We start from the raw sequence: 20,446 nt of genomic DNA, 5'->3' as shown, positions 1-20,446 counted from the left end.
ATCATCTTCATTGATGACATTAACACTGGAATAGTTGTGACTGTGTGTTGTGCTGCCAGAGCGAGAACGTCACCAACATCACCTACTCTAGCGGTGCAACACACAACCAGTGGGACAGAATGATAAAATATGAAAAAATATGCTTGTTTTTCACTAATCATGCCTGCAGTTCAAACAAAAAAATATACATAAACCATCAAAACACTCAATGTCCTCTACTGAATCCAGCCATATATGTGTATGTCCCTGACAGTGACTGCCTGTCTCTCAGCACATTACAGGTTAAAGAAGACATTTTGATATTTTTATCGCTCCACCCGTCCAGAAACTGGTATTTTCGGGAGAGATGGAGGATGAAACTGCAACAAGCGACCAGCATTTTAGTATTTTAGGCTCTAAGGTTAAAAAGTCTCATTCTCAATCCAAAAAGGCAAATGACAATGCAGCAGCTCTCTTCAAGTATTTGGCTTTTACTGTTTAACCCTCCTGTTATGTTCAAATTTACTAACATGTTTTATTTTTGACCCTCAGCAGTTTAAACCTCCACAAAATTATTATAACTAAAATTGTTATCAAAGTTTATGTGTCAGGTACTTTATGTTTCTTTGTTGACGACCTAAATAGCCCTTTAAATAAATGGCTTTATATTATTTCTAAGTACAGATTTTTGTTATTTATAACCGATGTGTTACAAAGTGTGTACAGGACATTGAAAACATATCATCATGTGAATTTCATCTTTACTCGGTAGTGCCCATTACATTAGGAAAACTCATTAAATATGAAGCAAAAAAAACAATGACGTTAATCATTTATTTAGAGACGTTAAACATTGGCTGGGGTCAAATTGACCCCAAACATCATAGGGGGGTTAAATGCATAAACACACTTCATCTGTCATGCATCCAAACGACGTGCAGAATCAGCACAAACGCTGCAGCGGAGGAGAAATTAATCAGGAGTGGTTTCTGGTGGGACTTTCTCTCTGCCGTTTTTCATTCACTGATTGAAATGTCTTCATAATTACATTAAAAGGAGACGAGCAGTTCAGTTATGCAGACGTTATCGCCGCGTGAGCAGATTAAACACGCAGGCCTTTTTCCATCAGAGGACGATGCATTTGACGCATTAACGCCTCGCTCACGGCTGGATCCGCTGCCTTTAGAGGCTTTCACTCTTACAGTAAAGTTTTATGTGTTTCAGGATTGTTTTTCTGTGCAGAATGAGGCAGATCAGCCCGTTAGGATCAACAAATGTCACTTTATTGAAGGAAATGACAGAATCAAGTGAACCTGCACTGGAAAGAAGTGGGATTATCTCATCCAACCGGTGGATTTTTTTCTACCTTCAAGATTTCAACACTTAAGACAAAATCATTTATTAAGATGAAGATTTTTTTTTTTTTTTTTTTTTTTTGCAGCCTCATCATGTTACTCTAGTAAGCAGGTAAATGTGCTCTAAATGAAAGAATGAGGCGCCTTCACAAACAACGAGAATACAATCATGCCCATTAACACAGTGGTGATGGAGTTGTTTAATCTGAGGTTAACGTTCAGGGAGAGGAAGAGCAACACTCCTGGTTTTAATTGACACTCGAGCTCTCTGCTGCTTCACTTCACATCACCCAATCAGAAACTGAAACTGTGCAGTGTGAACATGCAGCTGCTGGTTATGTAAGTCCAACCACCGCTGACTGTTAACGAGGACAGCCTGGAGGCACCGGCAGCACACACACACACACACACATAAAGAAACACCTTGCAGGCCTTGGAGGCATCTACATAAATAACAGAGAGAGAGAGAGATGAATAAAGCACCCAGATGTAAACAAGCGGGCCGAGCCGAGCAGGAAGCTTGTTAGCGACGTTCTGCCTGCGTTCTCGCGTCGGCGTCTATTTTTTTGTCTCTGTTTTAAGACGAGAGCATGAGTGGGTTTTTTGTTTTGTTTTGTTTTGTTTTGTTTTGTTTGGTAGGGGAAGCATCGCTGGCTGCCTCTTTGCGCTGTCAAAATAACAAATTTCATGAAATACAATCGATGTGCTGTTTCCGTTTTTGGACCCTGACAAATTAGCCAATCGGCTGGCACTCTGACACAGAGCCGGCAAGAGGCTTAAACCGCGACCTTATACTCACAGCAAAACAAGAATGAGACAAATTATTCCCCAAAAATATTATACAAAAAAAAAAAAAAAAAACACAATAATTTATCATATTGTATTTCGACATAAATATCTCTTTTTTTTTCCTTTTGGAAAGCAGAAAATCTTTAGTGGTGACTTCATCGTGAACTGGTGAGAGTACATAAAAAAGATAAATCCAACTAATACTAACATACCCAAAAATATTATACAAAAAAATCCAACTAATACTAACATTCCCCAAAAATATTATACAAAAAAAAAACAACAACAACAAAAAAAAAACACAATAATTTATCATATTGTATTTCGACATAAATATCTCTTTTTTTTCCCTTTTTGGAAGGCAGAAAATCTTTAGTGGTGACTTCATGGTGAACCGGTGAGAGTACATAAAAAACATAAATCCAACTAATGCTAACATTACAGATGTTTGAATAATCCCATTTTCCAGTCCAATCGCACTGCCTTTGGTTTACATTTGTCTCGAAAAGTGAACACGTTGTGACTTTAAAATCTTGGATCACCGACAATATTGAATATCCAATTTTCTAATTTATCAAATGTACAAAAGTAGAGCCATTCATGAACACAGGTGGGGGTATTGTGGCAATAAAGACTCTATTTTAATCTTTTAGTTATTTTATTTTGTTACGTCTGTTTGTTCACTGCAAAAACTCAAAATCTTACCAAGAATATTTGTCTTATTTCTAGTCAAAATGTCTTATTACACGTGAAATAAGACATGATCACTTCAGAAGTAACTTGTTTGCCAGTGGAAAAAGTGAAAATTCACTTGAAACAAGTGAAAATTGTCTAAAAACAAGTTATTTCTGAGGTGATAATGTCTTATTTTAAGTGTAATGAGATAGTTTGACTAGAAATAAGACAAATATTCTTGGTAAGATTTTGAGTTTTTGCAGTGTTTGGTTAGGACAGGAGGCTGGGAGGTTTTTATTCCCCTGTCTTGTATTTATATTTGATTATTGGTTTGAACTCTAGGCCCTTTTCCATTTCTAGTCTCCCTCCTGTGTTTCTGTGACTAAGTTTCCTTGTAATAAATGACTTTATTTAACCAACTCAAATCTGGTTTTAAGTTGTTTCCCTTTGCCCTAACCAGCTGTGGTCGCAACACATCTGCAAACTGCTGTTTCCTCAGATCTCTGGTACGTTTTCTCACGCAGCTCTCATCGTTCAAACTTCCATGACTCTCTGCGCCGTTTCGGTGACGCAACGCAAAACAAACGACGACATTTTTTGAGCGATTCCTCTCGCAGGAGGAGAGAGGAGCCGTCGTCTCCAGCTGCACGAGGTGAAAAACGGCAGGACGGGGAGCGCAGGGGCTCGGCTGGGAGGGGAGGGGAGGCAAATCAGTGTCTGCTCTGTTTGGAGGCTCTCATCCCCAACCACAGGGCCACACACACACACACACACACACACACCAAATACTTCTCCAGCATATGTGTGTGTGTGCCTTCTTGTGCCCACAGGCGTTCTGGTGGCTGTAAAGTCCAGTGATGCTGTGCAGAGTTCACAGTCAGAGTTCAGAGGCTCGGAGAAACCCGCGAGGTCGAGAAGTCAGGATTTACGAGCGTCAGGCGTCTCCTGAGGGCGGCGCTGTCCTCCGTGACGTGACGTCATATCCAGCTCAGCGCTCCAGCATTTCACGGCTCTGCAAAAGCGAGGATGAGGCAACGTCCGCGCCCCCGCTCTCCGAGGCGGGCTTTGCTTTGCATGGTGCGGCTCGAGTGCCACTTCAGTTCAGCGCAACTTCTTCTTCACTGTCAGTTTGACTTCTGAGGCATTTCATATTCATTACCATCTGTATATTTCACATCCCATATCTCTTGTTCTTAGGTTAGCCCTTATTGTATATTTTTAGCTTTTTAGTCTTTATAGTCTTTATTGTAAATATTTAGTTAGTCTTTATAGTCTTTATGGTAAATATTTAGCCTTTATTCTGTTTTATTTAACTTTGTTATATGTTTCTACTGTTGCTGCTGGAACACCAGAATTTCCCTGGTTGGGATCAATAAAGTATATCTATCTATCTATCTATCTATCTATCTATCTATCTATCTATCTAGAAAATCATAAATGGGGGTTGCGCAGTTTCATTTGCAAGCTGCACATCGCTAAAGCTGCAATGTCTAAAAACGAAATGAGGATACTCAACGCAACTTTCATGCAACTAGTTTCAGTTTGCAAATGAAACTTTCACAAATGTCACCAAACTCACCCTGAACAAATGATGACGCAAACCAACACATTTCCTGAATCAGCTAAAGGCCCATTTATGCTCAGCGTTAAATACGGATCCGGATACAAGGGATGGGCGTATCGTTCCTGTGGTATCGATATATTGATACTCACATGCTACTCATTTGGCATCAATTTCCTTAAACAAATATCGATACTAACAAATAAGAATAGGGGGTGCATGCATAACTTTCAGCTGTTTTAGATAGCTTCCTTCACTGACTATGTGCTGAGACACCCCTGTGTCTGGCGGCGTACTGAGCTGGCCTGTGTCACGTGACGGCCCGACAGCACAGCCAGCAAGAGTGGCTCGAATGCGGGAGCCGGAGGAACACACAGAAAATAATGTCAGATCGTTTTTTTCTTTCTTTCTTTTTTTTAACAAGAAAAGTGCAAGAAAACAACAGTAACAGTGAAAATGTGCAAATTTTTGTTCATATTTAATTTATTTCATTCATATTTATGTTATTTATTTTAATTTTAGTTTTACTATGTATTGACCATAATAAATATGGTAGAAATGGTCTGTATTTGTCATGTAATTTGTCTTAAATGCAAAAATATTTTGAATGAAAAAAAATTGCCAACAAGAAATTATCAATATCGGTATCAGTATCGGTATCAATGAAAATGCAAGAAAAAGTATCGGTATCGTATCGAATCCTAAAAGTGTGGTATCGCCCATCCCTACCGGATATGGACGGAGCAATAATCAACATAGAGTGCAATCGATGTGAGGAAGAGGAGGAGGAAGAGCGGTGGAAGAGTGAGCCGAGGATGTTTTTTTTTTTTAAGTTTGCTGCTCGTGTTCCACACAGGATGTGGATTTAGAAAAGAGAGCAACTTAAAAATGTATTTTACTTTGAAAGAGGCTCGGCTTGTCGCTCCGAGGACCTAATCCCAATCCCAATCCTCTCCAATCCAACTGTGCAGCGTTCCCATGCCAATCTGTTTGGATCAGCACCAGCTCTCTGTCTCTCTCTCTCTCTCCCCCTCTCTCCCTCTCTCTGTTAAAGGTCCTTGCAGGTGTCTGTAAATAAATCACCTGAAAAAAAAACAAGATGGAAGGAAAAATGTGTTCCTCTCTGAGTCTGAATTGACTTTAAATTTAATAAATTAATAAACAGTAAGGGTGTGTGTGTGTGTGTGTGCGTGTGTGCGTCAGTGATGTCATAATGATGTCATTCATTCAGTGGTGGACAGCGAATGACGGTATTTAGCAAAGTTCTGGGGTCATTTTTTATTTCTATGTCTTATAATTAGTCTGTTATAATTAATCTAGTCTGATTCTTTCATTGTTTCAAAGACTTTGAAGAGGATGAAAAGTCTCTCTCTCTTTCTTTCTTTCTTTCTTTCTATCTGTTTTTATAATTAGTCACATCCTGGACACCTGAGTCCACACAGAGGATGATCAGAGCTAAAAACAGCAGCTAAGGTGAGTCTGCAGCCGCTCCCCCTCCTGTTTTGTTTTTTCTTTTTCTCTTTCAGAGGCCGCAGGAAACCTGAGAGGGGAACGGGAGAAAGTTCTGCTGTTTTTTTTTTTTTTTTAAATCGCCATCTCAACCCCGTCACAGCGTTCATGTCCACTCCCACAACCCACCACAACACACACACACACACACACACACTCTAATGTCCCTAAATCAGCGTGCCCCTCTCCCCTTCCTCCTCTTCTTCCTCCGTCCCTCATAACATGTGGAGTTCATTATGAAGCGTAGCATCCAAAACATTAGGTAATACCCTCAGCAGCGGTACCAGCATGGCACACACACACACACACACACACACACACACACACACACACTGACACCCCATATTTCAGCGTGTGCTTTGACGACACAGAGCGAACGATAGATTAACTGCTACCGAGAATAAAAATATTCTTTCCTGATGGATTTGGTGATGTGAGATTATATCCCGCTTAATCCAGAAAAGATTTATATAAATAAAAATAAAAGAGAGAAGAAGAGGAGAAAAGAGAAGAGAAAGAGAGGAGAGGAGAGGTGAAGAAGAGAGGGGAAGAGAAGAAGGGAAGAGGACTGAAGAAGAGGAGAATAGAGAAAAGAGATGAAGAGGGAGAAGAAAAGAAGGGAAGAAAAGGGCAGAGAAGACAGGAGAAGAGAACAAGAGGAGAGGGCTAAGAGTAGAAAAGAGGAGAAAAGAAGAGAAGAAGAGAAGAGGGGGAGAAAAGAGGAGAAAAGAAGAGTAGAGGAAGAGAGATGAAGAGGGGAACGGAAGAGAAGATGAGAGGAGAAGAAGAGGAGAGAAAAGAGGAGAAAAGAGAGATGAAGAGGGAGAACAAAAGAAGGGAAAAGAAGAGAAGAAGGGAAGAAAAGAGAAGAGAAGGAGAGGAGAGGGGAAGAGCAGAAAAGAAGAGAAAGGAAAAGAATAGAAGAAGAGAAGAGGAGGAGAAAAGAGGAGAAAAGAAGAGGAGAGGAGAGATGAAGAGGGAGAAAAAAGAAGGGAAGAGAAGAAGGAAAGAAAAGAGGAGAGAAGAGAAGGAGACAAGAGAAGGAGAGAAGAGAAGGAGAGGAGAAGAGGGAAGAGAAGAAGAGAAGAGGGGCAGAAAAGTAGAGAAAAGAAGGGAAGAGAAGAGAAGAAGGGAAGGGAAGAAAAGAGGAGGGAAGAGAGATGAAGAGGGAGAAGAAAAGAAGGGAAGAGAAGAGAGGAGAAGAAGTTGAGAGCAGAGAGGAAGAGCAGACAAGAAGAAAGGAGAGGAGAGGAGAAGGAAAGTGGGTAGGAGAAGAAGGGAGGAGAAGAGAAGAAGAGTGATGAAGAGAAGGGAAGAGAAGAGAAGAAAGTGAGAGAAGAGAAGAAGAGAAGAGGGGAAGAGTAGAAAAGAAGAGAAGAGAAAAGAAGAGAAGAGGTGGAGAAAAGAAGAGGAGAGGAGAAGAAGAGGAGAGATGAAGAGGGAGAAGAAAAGAAGGGAAGAGAAGAGAGGAGAAGTTGAGAGCAGAGAGGAAGAGCAGAAAAGAAGACAGGAGAGGAGAGGAGAAGGAGAGTGGGTAGGAGAAGAAGGGAGGAGAAGAGAAGAAGAGTGATGAAGAGAAGGGAAGAGAAGAGAAGAAAGTGAGAGAGGAGAAGAAGAGAAGAGGAGCAGAGAACAGAGGAGAACTGATGATGTAACTAAACTAAATTAAATTAAATTAAATTAATTAAGAAAGGGATGACAGAGGAAGTATAGAGCAAAAACATGTTGAATATTAGCAGTGGAATGAAAATAAAGATCATTTATTCATTTTCAATTCAAACAAATCTTTTATTTGGAGATTTAAAAAAATATATATCGTCATGTTTGCGAGGAAGCACAGAGCAGACAGGAGCTTTACAGAAAGAATTTCATTGGCTGAGGTCAACATCAGTGGGCGGAGCCAAACGGACTGCAACTTGGCTACAACTGGCAAACTTTAAAGGAATATTTCACTCAAAAACTATATATTTTCTCTCATGTACTCACTCCAAATTGTCAAACGTCCAAAAGCAGTTAATTTAGGGATTATTATCATTATTATTATTATTATTATTATTGTTGTTGTGAAAGTACGAGCAGAACGTACGAATGGAAAATCAAGGCTTGGATGAGCAAAACTTTTCAAGACAGCGTCCAAGAAATCCCCAAAAAACAGTAAAGACGGCAGATATTTTATTGATGCTGTGGCGCTCGTCATCTTACAACATTCAATGACTTTCCATGACTTTCCATGACTTTCAATGACTTTCAATGACTAAAATGTTGCATTTCCATGACTTCTGTAAACCTAACATGAGCTTTTTTCTCCTCTTAACTACATTTTTAAATGCACCGCAGATTCAGAGGGCTAATTAAAGTTTATTAATTACAAGTTTTATTCTTCTAACATAACATGAACATGACGGAAAATAAATATTAGGTTTGATGCATAACTAGTTACTGACAAAATTTCACGCTATTCCATGACTTCTGTAAACTTAACATGAGCTTTTTTCTCCTCTTAACGACATTTTTAAATGCACCGCAGATTCAATTAAAGTTTATTATTCTGTTTTATTGTTCTAACATAACATGAATTTCCCAGTTTGGGATCAATAAAGTAAATCTATCTATCTATCTATATGAACACGACGGAAAATAAACACTAGGTTTGATGCATAACTAGTTACTGACAAAATTTCACGCTATTCCACGACTTCTCCCAAGAATTTATCAAATCTTCTCTCTGGAACAGACTTTTCAAAATTTCCCGGCTTTCCGGGAATTCCCATGACCTTTGATGAAACCGAACAGACAGAAAAAGAGTTGAGCGTCGTTTTCCTCAACACTTTTTTCCAACATGTTAATATTAGATTTAGTGCGGTGTTTGTCAAATCCACACGACAAACTGTGTAAATAAAACAGCCTCCGACTTCCTGTAAGACTTATAATGTCACTTTGACGGAGCCAGGCTAACGACTCCCATAGACTTCAAGTCTTTATGCTAAGCTAACACAAAATGCTACCCACAGGAGCTGAACCGCTTGACGTACAGAGGTGAGAATGGTGTCCAACATCTAGTCTCAGTCTGGGGAAGTCAGAAAAAGGGGTATTCCACTCAAAACACCAGAGTATTCCTTTAACCCCCTTTTTAAAAGGTAAAAGCCACGGCCTCCCATGAATAAACACTACAAACGTTCCTGTTTTTCCTCTCATGGCACGGACACAGAGGATGGATCCTGAAAGGCTGGAGAAGGACGGGAGAGGGAGAGCGGGTACGGAGAAAGTGAGGAAAACGGTGCAGATGTCAGGATGGGATTTGGCCAAACGAAGTTCCAGACTCCGGATTCACAAATCATGAAGACGAGAACGTCAGGCGAGAAATACGGCCGTGCCATACGAGCTGCTACGCGTAACAAAGTTAAATAAATACTTTTGGCGGGGGTCTGTGTGTGTGTGTGTGTGTGTGTGTGTGTGTGTGTGTAGGGAGAAAAAAGTCAGAGAGAGGCAGAGACAGATGGGGTCAAAGCAGAGAGAACGAGAGAGAGAAAGCGAGGGATGACAGATGGGCAGACGCAGAAATAATAGCTTTAGAGCAAACTGATGCAGCTGTCTGGTAATGTCTGACAGGAAGGAAGGAGAGAGAGAGAGAGAGAGAGAGAGAGAGAGAGAGAGAGAGAGAGAGCTGAAGATGTGCTATTAACGTTAAGATTTGGCCGCACTTGGATGCGTCAGTCGTGGCCAAGTGATACTCCAAAGCAGATGGCAGAGGCTCCTCGACGCTGCGTCTCCAGAAAATCACCACGTCACCACACACACACACACATGCACAGGCACATACATGCACACACACACACACACACACACACACACTTCATGCATCTGCCTTCATGCCTCTCTTTCATCTTCCCAGTCCTTTAAAACATCTTTTCACCTTTTCAAACTCTCGTCTCTCAAAGAAAATGAACTCGGCTATAAAAACGGTTATCAGAGATGCGTGTGAAGTCCGTTTTTTTGGGGGTTTTTTTTCCCGTCTGATGGTTCATTTTCGATAACGCTGAAGACACGATGAAGACAGCTCGAGATCCGGTGATTCCAGATAAGACGTGAAAGCGATAAAAGAAAATGTTGCAGCGATCTAAGACATCAGCGGCAGGTTTTTGGTGTCAGTCAACCGCCTACATGACATTAAATCACGCGATAAAGATTTCATTCGGCTGCTCTGCATCTTTTCTCCGTGCAGGAAATCTGGCTGCCACGCCATCGAGGGCAGGAGCGTCTCTTTGTCTGGACGGGCTCCATACGTTTAATATATACTGTCAGTGTTTATACTTATATACCTTATATTCCATATTTACACTTCTTTTTTTTTTTTTTTACCTTGCTTTATTTATTTATTTAGGCTTATACTGGGACCTGAGTGCTAATTTTGTACCACTAACATGTAAATGTGAGCTGGTATGACAATAAAGTTCCTTGAATCCTTGAATCCTTAATAATAATAATACATTTTATTTATAGTGCTTTACATCAAACAAATGATCTCAAAGTGCTTACAGTGCATATAAACATTTAAACTAATGCAACATTTAAAAAGAGGAAGACTGAGAGCTAAAAAAAAAAAAAAAAAAAGGTACAGCAGGCTTGGTTTAAAAGTACAACTCGAAACAAGAACTGGCACAGCAGGCGAACAAAAAAAAACAACAAAAAAAAAATGTTGAGCGCCGTTTTTGATTGGTTCTCTTTGAGTTTGCTCCGCCTGTCGTCTGCCAATCAAATCAAATCGTTAATTCAAGGTTTTTAGGACTTCTCAGCGTCACTGCCCGGTTTAATTTAGTTAATTTATTAGAAAAGTAATCAAACCTAATAAGTCACTTTACATGGATTGAGTCATTACAATAGTTACATTACTCATTACTTTTCTAGATTACAGATTTGAGAACGAGGCATTCTGGGAAACGGGGTGGGACAGGAGTGGAAGGAGCTGAGGAGGTCGGAGGAAAAAAATTAATTCACCAAAAAATGAAATTAGAGCAGATTATAGAAAAATTGGCTGGAGTTCGCAGATTTAGCGAGAGAGCAGATTTAACAGGATATGAGGATCACACACACACTGTTGCGCACACACACACACACACACACACACACACTCACGAACAGCATATTAATAAGACAGTCTCCTCCGCCACGCTGCACAAACCCCCATATCATTTTTCTATGATGCTCCTGACCTTTGACCTTTGACCTAGATAATCCAAAATATAAGTATTTATTTGATTTATTGATGTTTTCTTTGATGAAATGTGCACAGACAAACTGAACGCAGCTGTCCAGTGCACCCAGAGTGTCGCGGTGTGTGTGGCTAATTTCCAGCACCCGTCACCTGGAGGGGCTTTTGTGAGATTAACGAGATTATAATGGAAAAAGAATAGATTATAAACTGATTACGGCCCAGAGAATAAAGGATGATAAATACGTGCAGAAGCACAGCAGATGAGAGACGGACACAGCTGGGAGGAAAAAAACAGCTGTAATCTGTGATGATGTAAAGCGAGTCATGTGACCCTCGCTGTGCACCGTGCACGGCTGCCGTGCACGCTCCCCCGCGGGACCTTACACGGTTTTTATTAAAATTATTAAAATCCTCGAGGGAGAAATGACCAAAGTGTTTTTAGTGCACAGCCTTCAGCGAGGTGTGAGGTCGGGGGCAGGGATGTGTTCTGTCTGGGTGAAATAAATAAAAACACAGAAAAACAACAGAACACACACACCCGAAGGTAACGTCTGACCGTCCAGCCTGCACACACACACACACACACACACACACACACACACACACACTCACACCACGAGGTCAGCTTCACTGGTAACACTTTACAATCAGAGTACAACAATTAATGTTAGTTAATGCTGTAATAAACATTAAGTAACAGGTAATAAACATTAAGTAACGGTTAACTAACCGTTAACTAATGTGTCTAAGAATCATGTACTAATGCTGTTCATGCTAAGGTATTAATTTATGTGTTATTTAAGGGTTATTGTAGATATTATTAAAGTTAGTGAATGCCATAATAATCATTAACTAACAGTTAATTAACCATTACGGCATTAACTAATGTTAACTAACGTTAATTGTTGTACTCTTATTGTGAAGTGTTACCGCCTGACAGGATGTACTGAAAAAATTACAAAAAAAAAAAAAAAAAAGATGTTTGATGAATATTTTTTTGCAGCAGCTCACATGTTTTTCTGACAATGAAGAAGTAATTATTTATGAATGAAACTCTTCAGGTAGCAGCTCACCGTCTTCCACTGCAGCACTCCAGACTTCACATACACACACATGCATGCACAGCACATGCACTGTCTACACACACACACACACACACACACACATGAATAGACACCACTAATGTAGTCCTCCACTATATACTCTTTGTTGCCTTTCCCCATGCACACACAGGCATGTAAACACCTATACACACACACACACACACACACACACACACACACACACACAGTGCCTACAGAGTGTAACCAGCTCTTAACCCATTGTATTATTCCAACACAACAAGCATTCCTCAAACCATGCCGCTATATCTATATTTATATTTATATTTTTATATCCAACCTACTTGCACCTCAATCTGCACTTTATGCAAACACTCCCAGCACATTTCTGCCCTTATGTTATTTATGCATCTTTCTTTTTCTGTGTTTGATGGACGCTGCACTAACCCTGCTGCTCCATTCATATTCTTCAATATCATTTGTACCTCATGTGAATAGTCTATTTTTTTTTATCTATTTTTTCTATTTCACTGTTTAACTGACTTGACTCGGTTGTGTTTTGTGTGCAGCTGCTCTACATGCCTGTGGATCGACCCTCGGGGACAAATAAAGTTTTTTGTTTTTTTTTTTTTTAATGAATTGAACTGAATTCCTCTGCAGTGTCATCACGCGGCTGCACAAAGTGACAAGTGCAACCGTAACGTCGTAAAATCTCATTTTACTGCTCTCGCCGACGAACTATAAACGTTCTGTACAACAACGAGCTGCTGTGCTGTGAGGAATCTCCCTCTGCCGTAAACAAACAGAGAGACGTGAGGCCGGCGGTGTCCTGGGACGGCAGGAGGCCATTAACTGCAAGCAAGAGGCGAATATTAAGAGCAAAACGTGGATTTTGACGAATAAATGAATGAATGAATGATGAATTTTTATTTGTTCTTTAATGCTTTTTCATGTTTAGGGCAACAAAAACTAGTTCCGGGAAGGCGCCCTTGTGGTTCTTGCACATGTTTCTATTGCAGAGATGTGTGTGTGTGTGTGTGTGTGTGTGTGTGTCCTGGGTGAAGATGTGTGTGTGTGTGTGTGACTGCTAACTGTCCTCCCTGAAGTCCTCCATTAAAACTAACAGGACTCAGCTCTGAGCTCCATGAGAAAATGCTAAAACATGACCCAGTGTCCAGTACAAAATAAAGGGATATTACAAAAAAAAAAAAAAACTGCAATGTGATGTTCAAGATTCAAAATTCAAGATTTTGATTGTCATGTTCACGGTGCATTTGCACACACAAGAGAACGGCATTCTGTTGCTATGATCAGTGACCACAGTGCAAATAAAAGCATCAATAAAAAACAAACATCATAATAGAATAATAATGTTTTAGGACTTCACAACACTTTTGCACTTTCTGTTTCCACTTCCCAAACTCCGACACCCAAACATGTGACAGCCTTATAAGCCTTCACTGCAAAAACTCAAAATCTTACCAAGAATATTTGTCTTATTTCAAGTCAAAATGTCTTATTTCTAGTCAAAATATCTCATTACACTTAAAATAATCACCTCCGAAGTAACTTTTGCTTGTTTCATTGGAAAAATTTGCCAGTGGAACAAATTAAAATTCACTTGAAACAGGTGAAAATTGTCTAAAAACAAGGTATTTCTGAGGTGATCATGTCTTATTTTAAGTGTAATGAGATATTTTGACTAGAAATAAGACATTTTGGCTTGAAATGAGACAAATAATCTTGAGTTTTTGCAGTGTTATTTTGTCCTCTTGGAGACGCTTCAGTTTGGAAGAGGCAGCTCCAAAATCTCTAACGTCCACCGCAGAGGACGCAAACGGATTGTCTGCGTCTCAGGGCGATGTGGACTCTCAGCTCCTTAGTTTGACGTAAACAGGAAAAAAAAAAAAAAGCGAGATACGATCTGTTTTACTGCATTAGTGAGATCTCCCATCATCAAGAAGAAATCATCGAGTCAAAATAAATCAGAAATCCCCCGGCGCTCCCTCCCTTTTTCAGCATCGGGGCTTACGCAGGTAACTTCACGATATATTTGATTACAGTTACAAGTTCAAAAATTCTCGGGTTATGTAATCCAAGGAATGGGCCAAGCGCGGTGATTACTTCCAGATTACTCCTCACAGGGTCCAGATAAGGACAAGAGGGGGAGATTAGAGTTCAGGAAATTCATCTGAGGTTCGCAGTCAAACACAAATCTTCCTGTGTGTAACATTTTTAGATGCTTTTCAAAAGGCCCAGCAGAGATCCTCCAGTATTTATTCTCATTAAATTATTGTTTTTTAGACAACATGAGAGAATAAAGTTAAAAGTTCAAAGAGGAATTGCTTCTGCAGGATGGGAACGAGGCATTTGGCTGTGAAGAGCGACTGGATTTAAAAATGTTGCTGGTGTCACGATGACACGAGTCAGGTAAGAATAAACCGTGTCGCTTCAAAGTCCAAATGAAAACACGTCACCGAGTTTAACGACGGTGCAATAAAGCCGCAGAGACGAGGAGACAGATCAAAAAAGAGAAGCACGTGACCGAATGTTTGATAAACGAGTCAGAAACCTTCCACAAAGACATGACACATCACTTTCCAAAGGGCTTCTTCCTGCTCCAACACATTCAAAATCTTGTCTTTCGGCGAATAATCCCGTTTGTTTCCGAGGCGAATCGACTCGCTCCGAGAATTTTCGTGAATCAAGTGTCATTTTCTGGATCCTGGTGGCTGATCTGCCTCGTTTTTTTCAACACATTTATACTGAAACAAGTGAAGCTGCACTGGAAACAAGTGGGATTATCTCCCTTTTTAACACTGAGGACGAGACTAAATGACTGGTTATGATGGAGAATTGTTTGCAATGTGACTTTAAATCCTCTGTCATCTGTAAAGTGCCATTTCAATCATGTGGAACTGAAATGAACCCCCGTGACTCTTATTTTGGTGAGTCATATCGCCTTGGCAGCGTTGTTGATGTGTGTGAGGAAGACAAACTTGCAGCTTGTCAGCAACTTTCAGGCAGAGACAGAAAACAGGCCGCATGGCAACGAGGACAAGCAAACACATCTGTAAACACACACACACACACACACACACACACACACACACGCTCTCCTGTGTGTCACTCACCACATAGTAGAACTGCATGTCTTGTCGCGCAGGTCGCTGTATCCATCCAGTATCATCCACTCCTCCCTGTGTCTGTGTGTGAGTGTGTGTGTGTGTGTGTGTGTGCGTGTGCAGCTACTCCCCCAGGCTCCGGCGGTAAAGCAGGAGTGTGTGTGCGTCCATCTCGCCTGGTTGAATAAAGAGAGGAGTGAAAGCATCAACTTTCTCTCTGTGTCTGTTTCCTCCTCCGCTGCTTATCACTAATAACTCTCTCTCTCTCTCTCTCTCTCTCCCTCCCTCCCTTCCTCTCTCTCTCTCTCTCTCTCTGCTGCTGCACTTGCCGTTCCTCCTCCTCCTCCTCCTCCTCCTCCCCTTCCTCCTCCCCTCAGTCCTTGTCCCTCCTCTCTATTTGTTCGCACTTCTCTCTTCTCCTTTTCCCCCTCCAGCACTTCATATTCTCTTTCTTCTTCCCTCTCTCTCTCTATGAATCTGCCCCTCCTCCTCTTCCTCCTCCTCCTCTCAGTCGTCTCTCCTCCCTCTGTACCTCCCACATGGCAATCTAATAGAAAAACATCTCTGCCCCTTTTTTCAGATGACTGTTGTCCATATATCCCACATCTATAGCTGTAAATATATGATGTTTTTCACTGTAAAAATCCACATTTTAACAAGCCAGTGAGTGTTAATCTGATGAAACAAGGCAGAATGAGGCAGATTAGACACAAATTCTGCAAACAGGTGGGATTATCTCATCCCACTGGCTGGTTTTTGCCCTTGTTTGAAGAAAAAAAAAAAAAAACAGGATTTGAACACTGAATAATTTAATCTGTGGAACCAGCTTTGCCAGGTGTCCTGTAATGATCATATCTGCATGATAGTTTTGCCCTTTGTGTGGCATTTAAGATCAATAATGGCAAAAAAAAAAAAAAAAAAAAGAAAAAAAGAAAAGAAAAGAAAAAAGTGCCCAAACATTATAATTTCGCCGTTTCACGTAAACGATGCATGAATTAACTTTGTTCCCCGATTGCTGATTCAGGATCAGGTTTTCTTTTTAACATTACAAACAGTGTAAACAGTGTAATAACAGAGAAATCAGACCCTGGATCTGTGTTTAGAGACACACACTGACACCGGCTCTTGTCTCTTGTCATGAGCGGAGGTAATCAAACTTTTCCTATGAAACGTTTTTTGTTTTTTTTTAGCCGAGTTTCCTCCCCGACCAGCACAGAAAAACAAAAAAAAAAAAGGTATTTGTTGTTTCTGTTTCTGCTTCTTTTTCTCTTCTCCCTCCTTGTTTTCAGCTGCTACGCTTCAACCACTGATCCATTTTCTGTTTTTCTTTTTCTTTTTTTTTTTGTCTTGTCGTCCCGATCACAGTGAACAAACATCCTCGCTCGATTTAAACCACAAACACACACATCTGACACCTCCAGAAAACCTGGAGCGAAAACCGAATATCAAATGTGCTTTATCAAACTTACATTTACATTTTTGTCCTCTTTAAAAAAGCTCATGCGCCTCCTGCAGTACTCCAGCGTGCCTCTAGGGGGCTGTGGACCCCATTTGCGAACCACTGTGCTAAAGTATATAAATATAAAGTGTCAAATATGGTTGATACTCACAAAAAACATGTATTTTTTTTGTGAAAATACACATTCATGCCTGTGTTTTCCCTTCGTTTGGTCTTGTACACTAATTTACTTCAAAATAAAATTATTTAAGTTTAATAATTCCCATCTAGTGCCGAACGCTAACCTGTGCCTGAGCTGAATAAATGTGTGTTAAAGTGCAGAGAAACTTATTAATATCGTGCCGACTGACCTGAGACAAGTGTTACTACGGGCAACGCCTCCGTGATGAACTCCTCACCTTCAAAATACACCGTCAAGGTCTTCGGTGTCGACGGCGTCCGTGAGGCGAAGCGGGGGACGCCGCGCGCAGGTCGCTAATCCGGAGTTTTCAAGAAGTAAACACGAGAAGAGGGTTTTTTTTTTTTTTTTTCCAAGTAGAAGATTTTCATGAAGTTACGGTGTAAATTTACAGTCTGGATTGAGTTTAATCTGTTTAATCTGTTGTTCTGACCTCAAACAGCGACGGTACAGCTCGGAGCCGACGTAGGTAACCATAGCAACGACATGAAAGTGAGGCGTTGAGCTAGCTCGCCGCGTTAGCCTGCGTTCTCGACATGATGTTTGATTTCTGTAATTTGATTTTGTACGAACTTTCTAATGTCTGAATTTTTGAGTTTTTTTTTTTTTTTTTTGTCTCATAATTTTGTGATTTTTTTCTTGTAAATTTTCAACTTTAATCCCAGGAATCTTGGGTTTATTTCTCAGAATATTACCACCCCATCTCTCCGGCTACATAGGCTAATCTTTTTTTATTTTATTTTATTTATTTATTTATTTATTTGCCCCTACAACGACCCGTACTACTCCACTGTAGATTTGTGATTTTTGTGATTTTTTATAATTTTCCAATTGATTTTATGATAACGATTAATGTTATATTAATATTTTATTTCATTCTGCATTATTATTATTATCATTATCATTTTATTTAATTTTATTCTGTTTTGATTTTTAGATTTTGGCTTTGTGCAGCACTTTGTTCGCTGTAGCTGTTTTTAAATCTGCTTTGTACATCAGTTTGATTTGACTTGACCACGTTAGCCGCTAGCCGCCGCACCCGACCTTGATTTTAAAATACCAATCACTTCAAAAATGACGCATTTATTTTCCAGCAGCGAAATCTGGCATCACATTCATATGAACGGTGACCTGTACAAAAATTGTTTGTTTGTTTGTTTGTTTCCGAGCAGATTTCTGTCTAAACAGGAACTTAGGTCAGTTACCACTAATATTTTTACTATATTTATTGCACAGATTGTTTACATTTTTTTACTGTATTTATTGCACAGATTGTTTACATTTTTACTGTGTTTATTGTGCACTTTGTTTTATCAGCTCCACATTTTATTATGTTTACTTGTTATGCTCTTATTTTGACGGCGTGTGTCATTTTTACTGACCATGTGAAGCACTTTGTAAATATGTTTTGAAAAATAAAGTTCATTATCATTATTATTGTCATAAATCGTAATCTCTGTTTTTTTTCCCGCTGGCCAGCAGCCGTCGGCGGGATTGGCGGGATAATCCGCTCCGAGGTGTGTGTGTGAAAGCTTCACACACTCTGCCTCCACACTAAACCCTTCACACACACCTGGCTGTGGATTATCCCTTACATAACTTATTTAAATATGCGCATAAATGAAAACAATGGGGAGGATGTGTTTGTAATATGTATGCCCTTACATGGAAATGGGCCGAATCTGAATGCTTTTTGTTTGTTTGTTTGTTTTTTGACACAGGCAGACACATGTCACACGTCAGGTTTCTTCCTCTGTGGTCTGTGTGGTGCTCTACCTGGCCTCCTCCTGTATTTTTCTTCTTCTCTGGTGTCGCTGCTCCACAGACCCTCAAACCTTCTTCTTTTCTTGATTTTTTCTTCCTTTATTTCACCTCTTTCTCTCTTCCACATCCTCATTCTCTTCTTATTCCTTTTTCTCTCATCTTTTCTTCTTCTTCACATCTTTTTATTCCTCCTTCCTTCCTTCTTCATCCCCTCTTTTGTCTCCTAAATGTTTTTCATTGAGTTGCTGAGACTAGAGAAACAACTTTTTTCGTTACTCTCTCTTTTTATTTCTGTCTCTCTCTCTCTCTCTCTCTCTCTCTCTCTCTATCTCCGAGCTGATTGCTGATCACTGTCAGCTCTTCCTGTGCTGCTAACGACAACCACCAGCGTGTGTGTGTGTGTGTGTGTGTGTGTGTGTCACAGATAACATGGCGTGCTCTGCGCTGTCAGAAACAGGAAGAGTGGAGCTTGGTAGTTTGGCCCTGATGTGAGCGTTCGTTCCTGTGTGTGTGTGTGTGTGTGTGTATGTGTGTGTGTGTGTGTGTGTGTGTGTGTGTCATCCAAAATAGCGGGAAGTAGAGGAATGTAGACTGAATGTGCAACAGAGAGAGAGAGAAAGAGAGAGAGAGACAGAGAGAGGGAGAGGTGAATGTAATCAAATGAAGGCATTTTATTATGAAGCTGCTGCAGTAATCACTTTGCTGCGCACACACACACACACACACACACACACGCACACACACAAATGAGCAGCTTTAAAGTGATCAGAGTGCTTGACCTTTACCATAATCTGTACATTAACACTTTTACACACACACACACACACACAGTCTATATTACATTCCCATACACACACATTAAATATGCTTTTACCTTCATTGATGAAATTGATGTTTTTCAATTGATTGATTATGCAGCGTTTAAAAATCACTACTTTATTGTTTCCTGAGGGAGAAATCAATCAAATACAGTGAGCTGGAGGTGTTTAAAGGATCAGTTCACTCAAAATACACACACACAAAAAAAAAGATCTGTTGTGTGTTTGTGTTTGTGTGCGAGTCTCCGAGTTTCTTTGGGAACTATTTCCTGCTACACACCACCAGAGAACTGTATCCATCCGCCTCTGACGGCTATGAATCAAAGGCGGATGGACACAGTTTGTCGGCGTGCTTCAGCAGGAGGTAGTTCCTGATTAAACTCCTCCCTTTTCTTCGTTGATGGTTTTGATTGACAGGTGATGAGAACAAACCAGCTGCAGTTTGTGAGGAATGTCAGCACGTCGCCCCCTGGTGGTTCTGCTCCAAAGTGCAGATTTGATTTCCATACAACTTGTGTTTTGTTTTGTTGATGTATTTGATTTCGAGGCGTGCAGCGACACATAATTCCTAGATCGGATATTGAACTGATGTTATTGATCCACGTATCGATTCACACTAGACATGCACATACACACACACACACACACACACACACACCCGCTTGTTGTATTTTTTCTAATATTTCTGTGTTAATCTGCAGCTTCTGCCTCACGACCGTATGTTTGCTCATTTGTCGGGAGTGATCGCAGAGGTTTTCTTCTTCTTCAGCAGTGACTCTCCAGATGCACTGTGTGGATCATGTTACAGCGCCACAGTGGTGTGTGCTGGTACTGCAGTCAGATTAGAAAACTCTATTGTAGTGCTCGTTACTGTGAGCCAAATCTACTCACTAGTAGCTGATAATTCACTGCTGTGCACTTGATTTAATTTTTTTTTTTTCCAAAACAATAAAGCAGTTGC

General features: G+C 40.3%; 1 protein-coding gene across 1 annotated transcript in view; it reads right to left on the bottom strand.

Annotated features, from left to right (window-relative positions):
• arhgap36 (Rho GTPase activating protein 36) overlaps positions 1-15,486 on the bottom strand; it is a 100,058-nt gene extending 84,572 nt beyond the window's left edge. Inside the window, exon 1 of the mRNA XM_030075544.1 lies at positions 15,276-15,486. Coding sequence (XP_029931404.1) covers positions 15,276-15,293 — 18 coding nt within the window. The 5' untranslated portion in view covers positions 15,294-15,486. The remainder of the gene's footprint in view (positions 1-15,275) is intronic.
• Positions 15,487-20,446: the final 4,960 nt, after the last annotated feature.

This window comes from Myripristis murdjan, chromosome 18, assembly GCF_902150065.1.
Source record: "Myripristis murdjan chromosome 18, fMyrMur1.1, whole genome shotgun sequence".
Classification (NCBI taxonomy): domain Eukaryota; kingdom Metazoa; phylum Chordata; class Actinopteri; order Holocentriformes; family Holocentridae; genus Myripristis; species Myripristis murdjan.
This window is presented reverse-complemented; position numbering and strand designations above follow the sequence as displayed.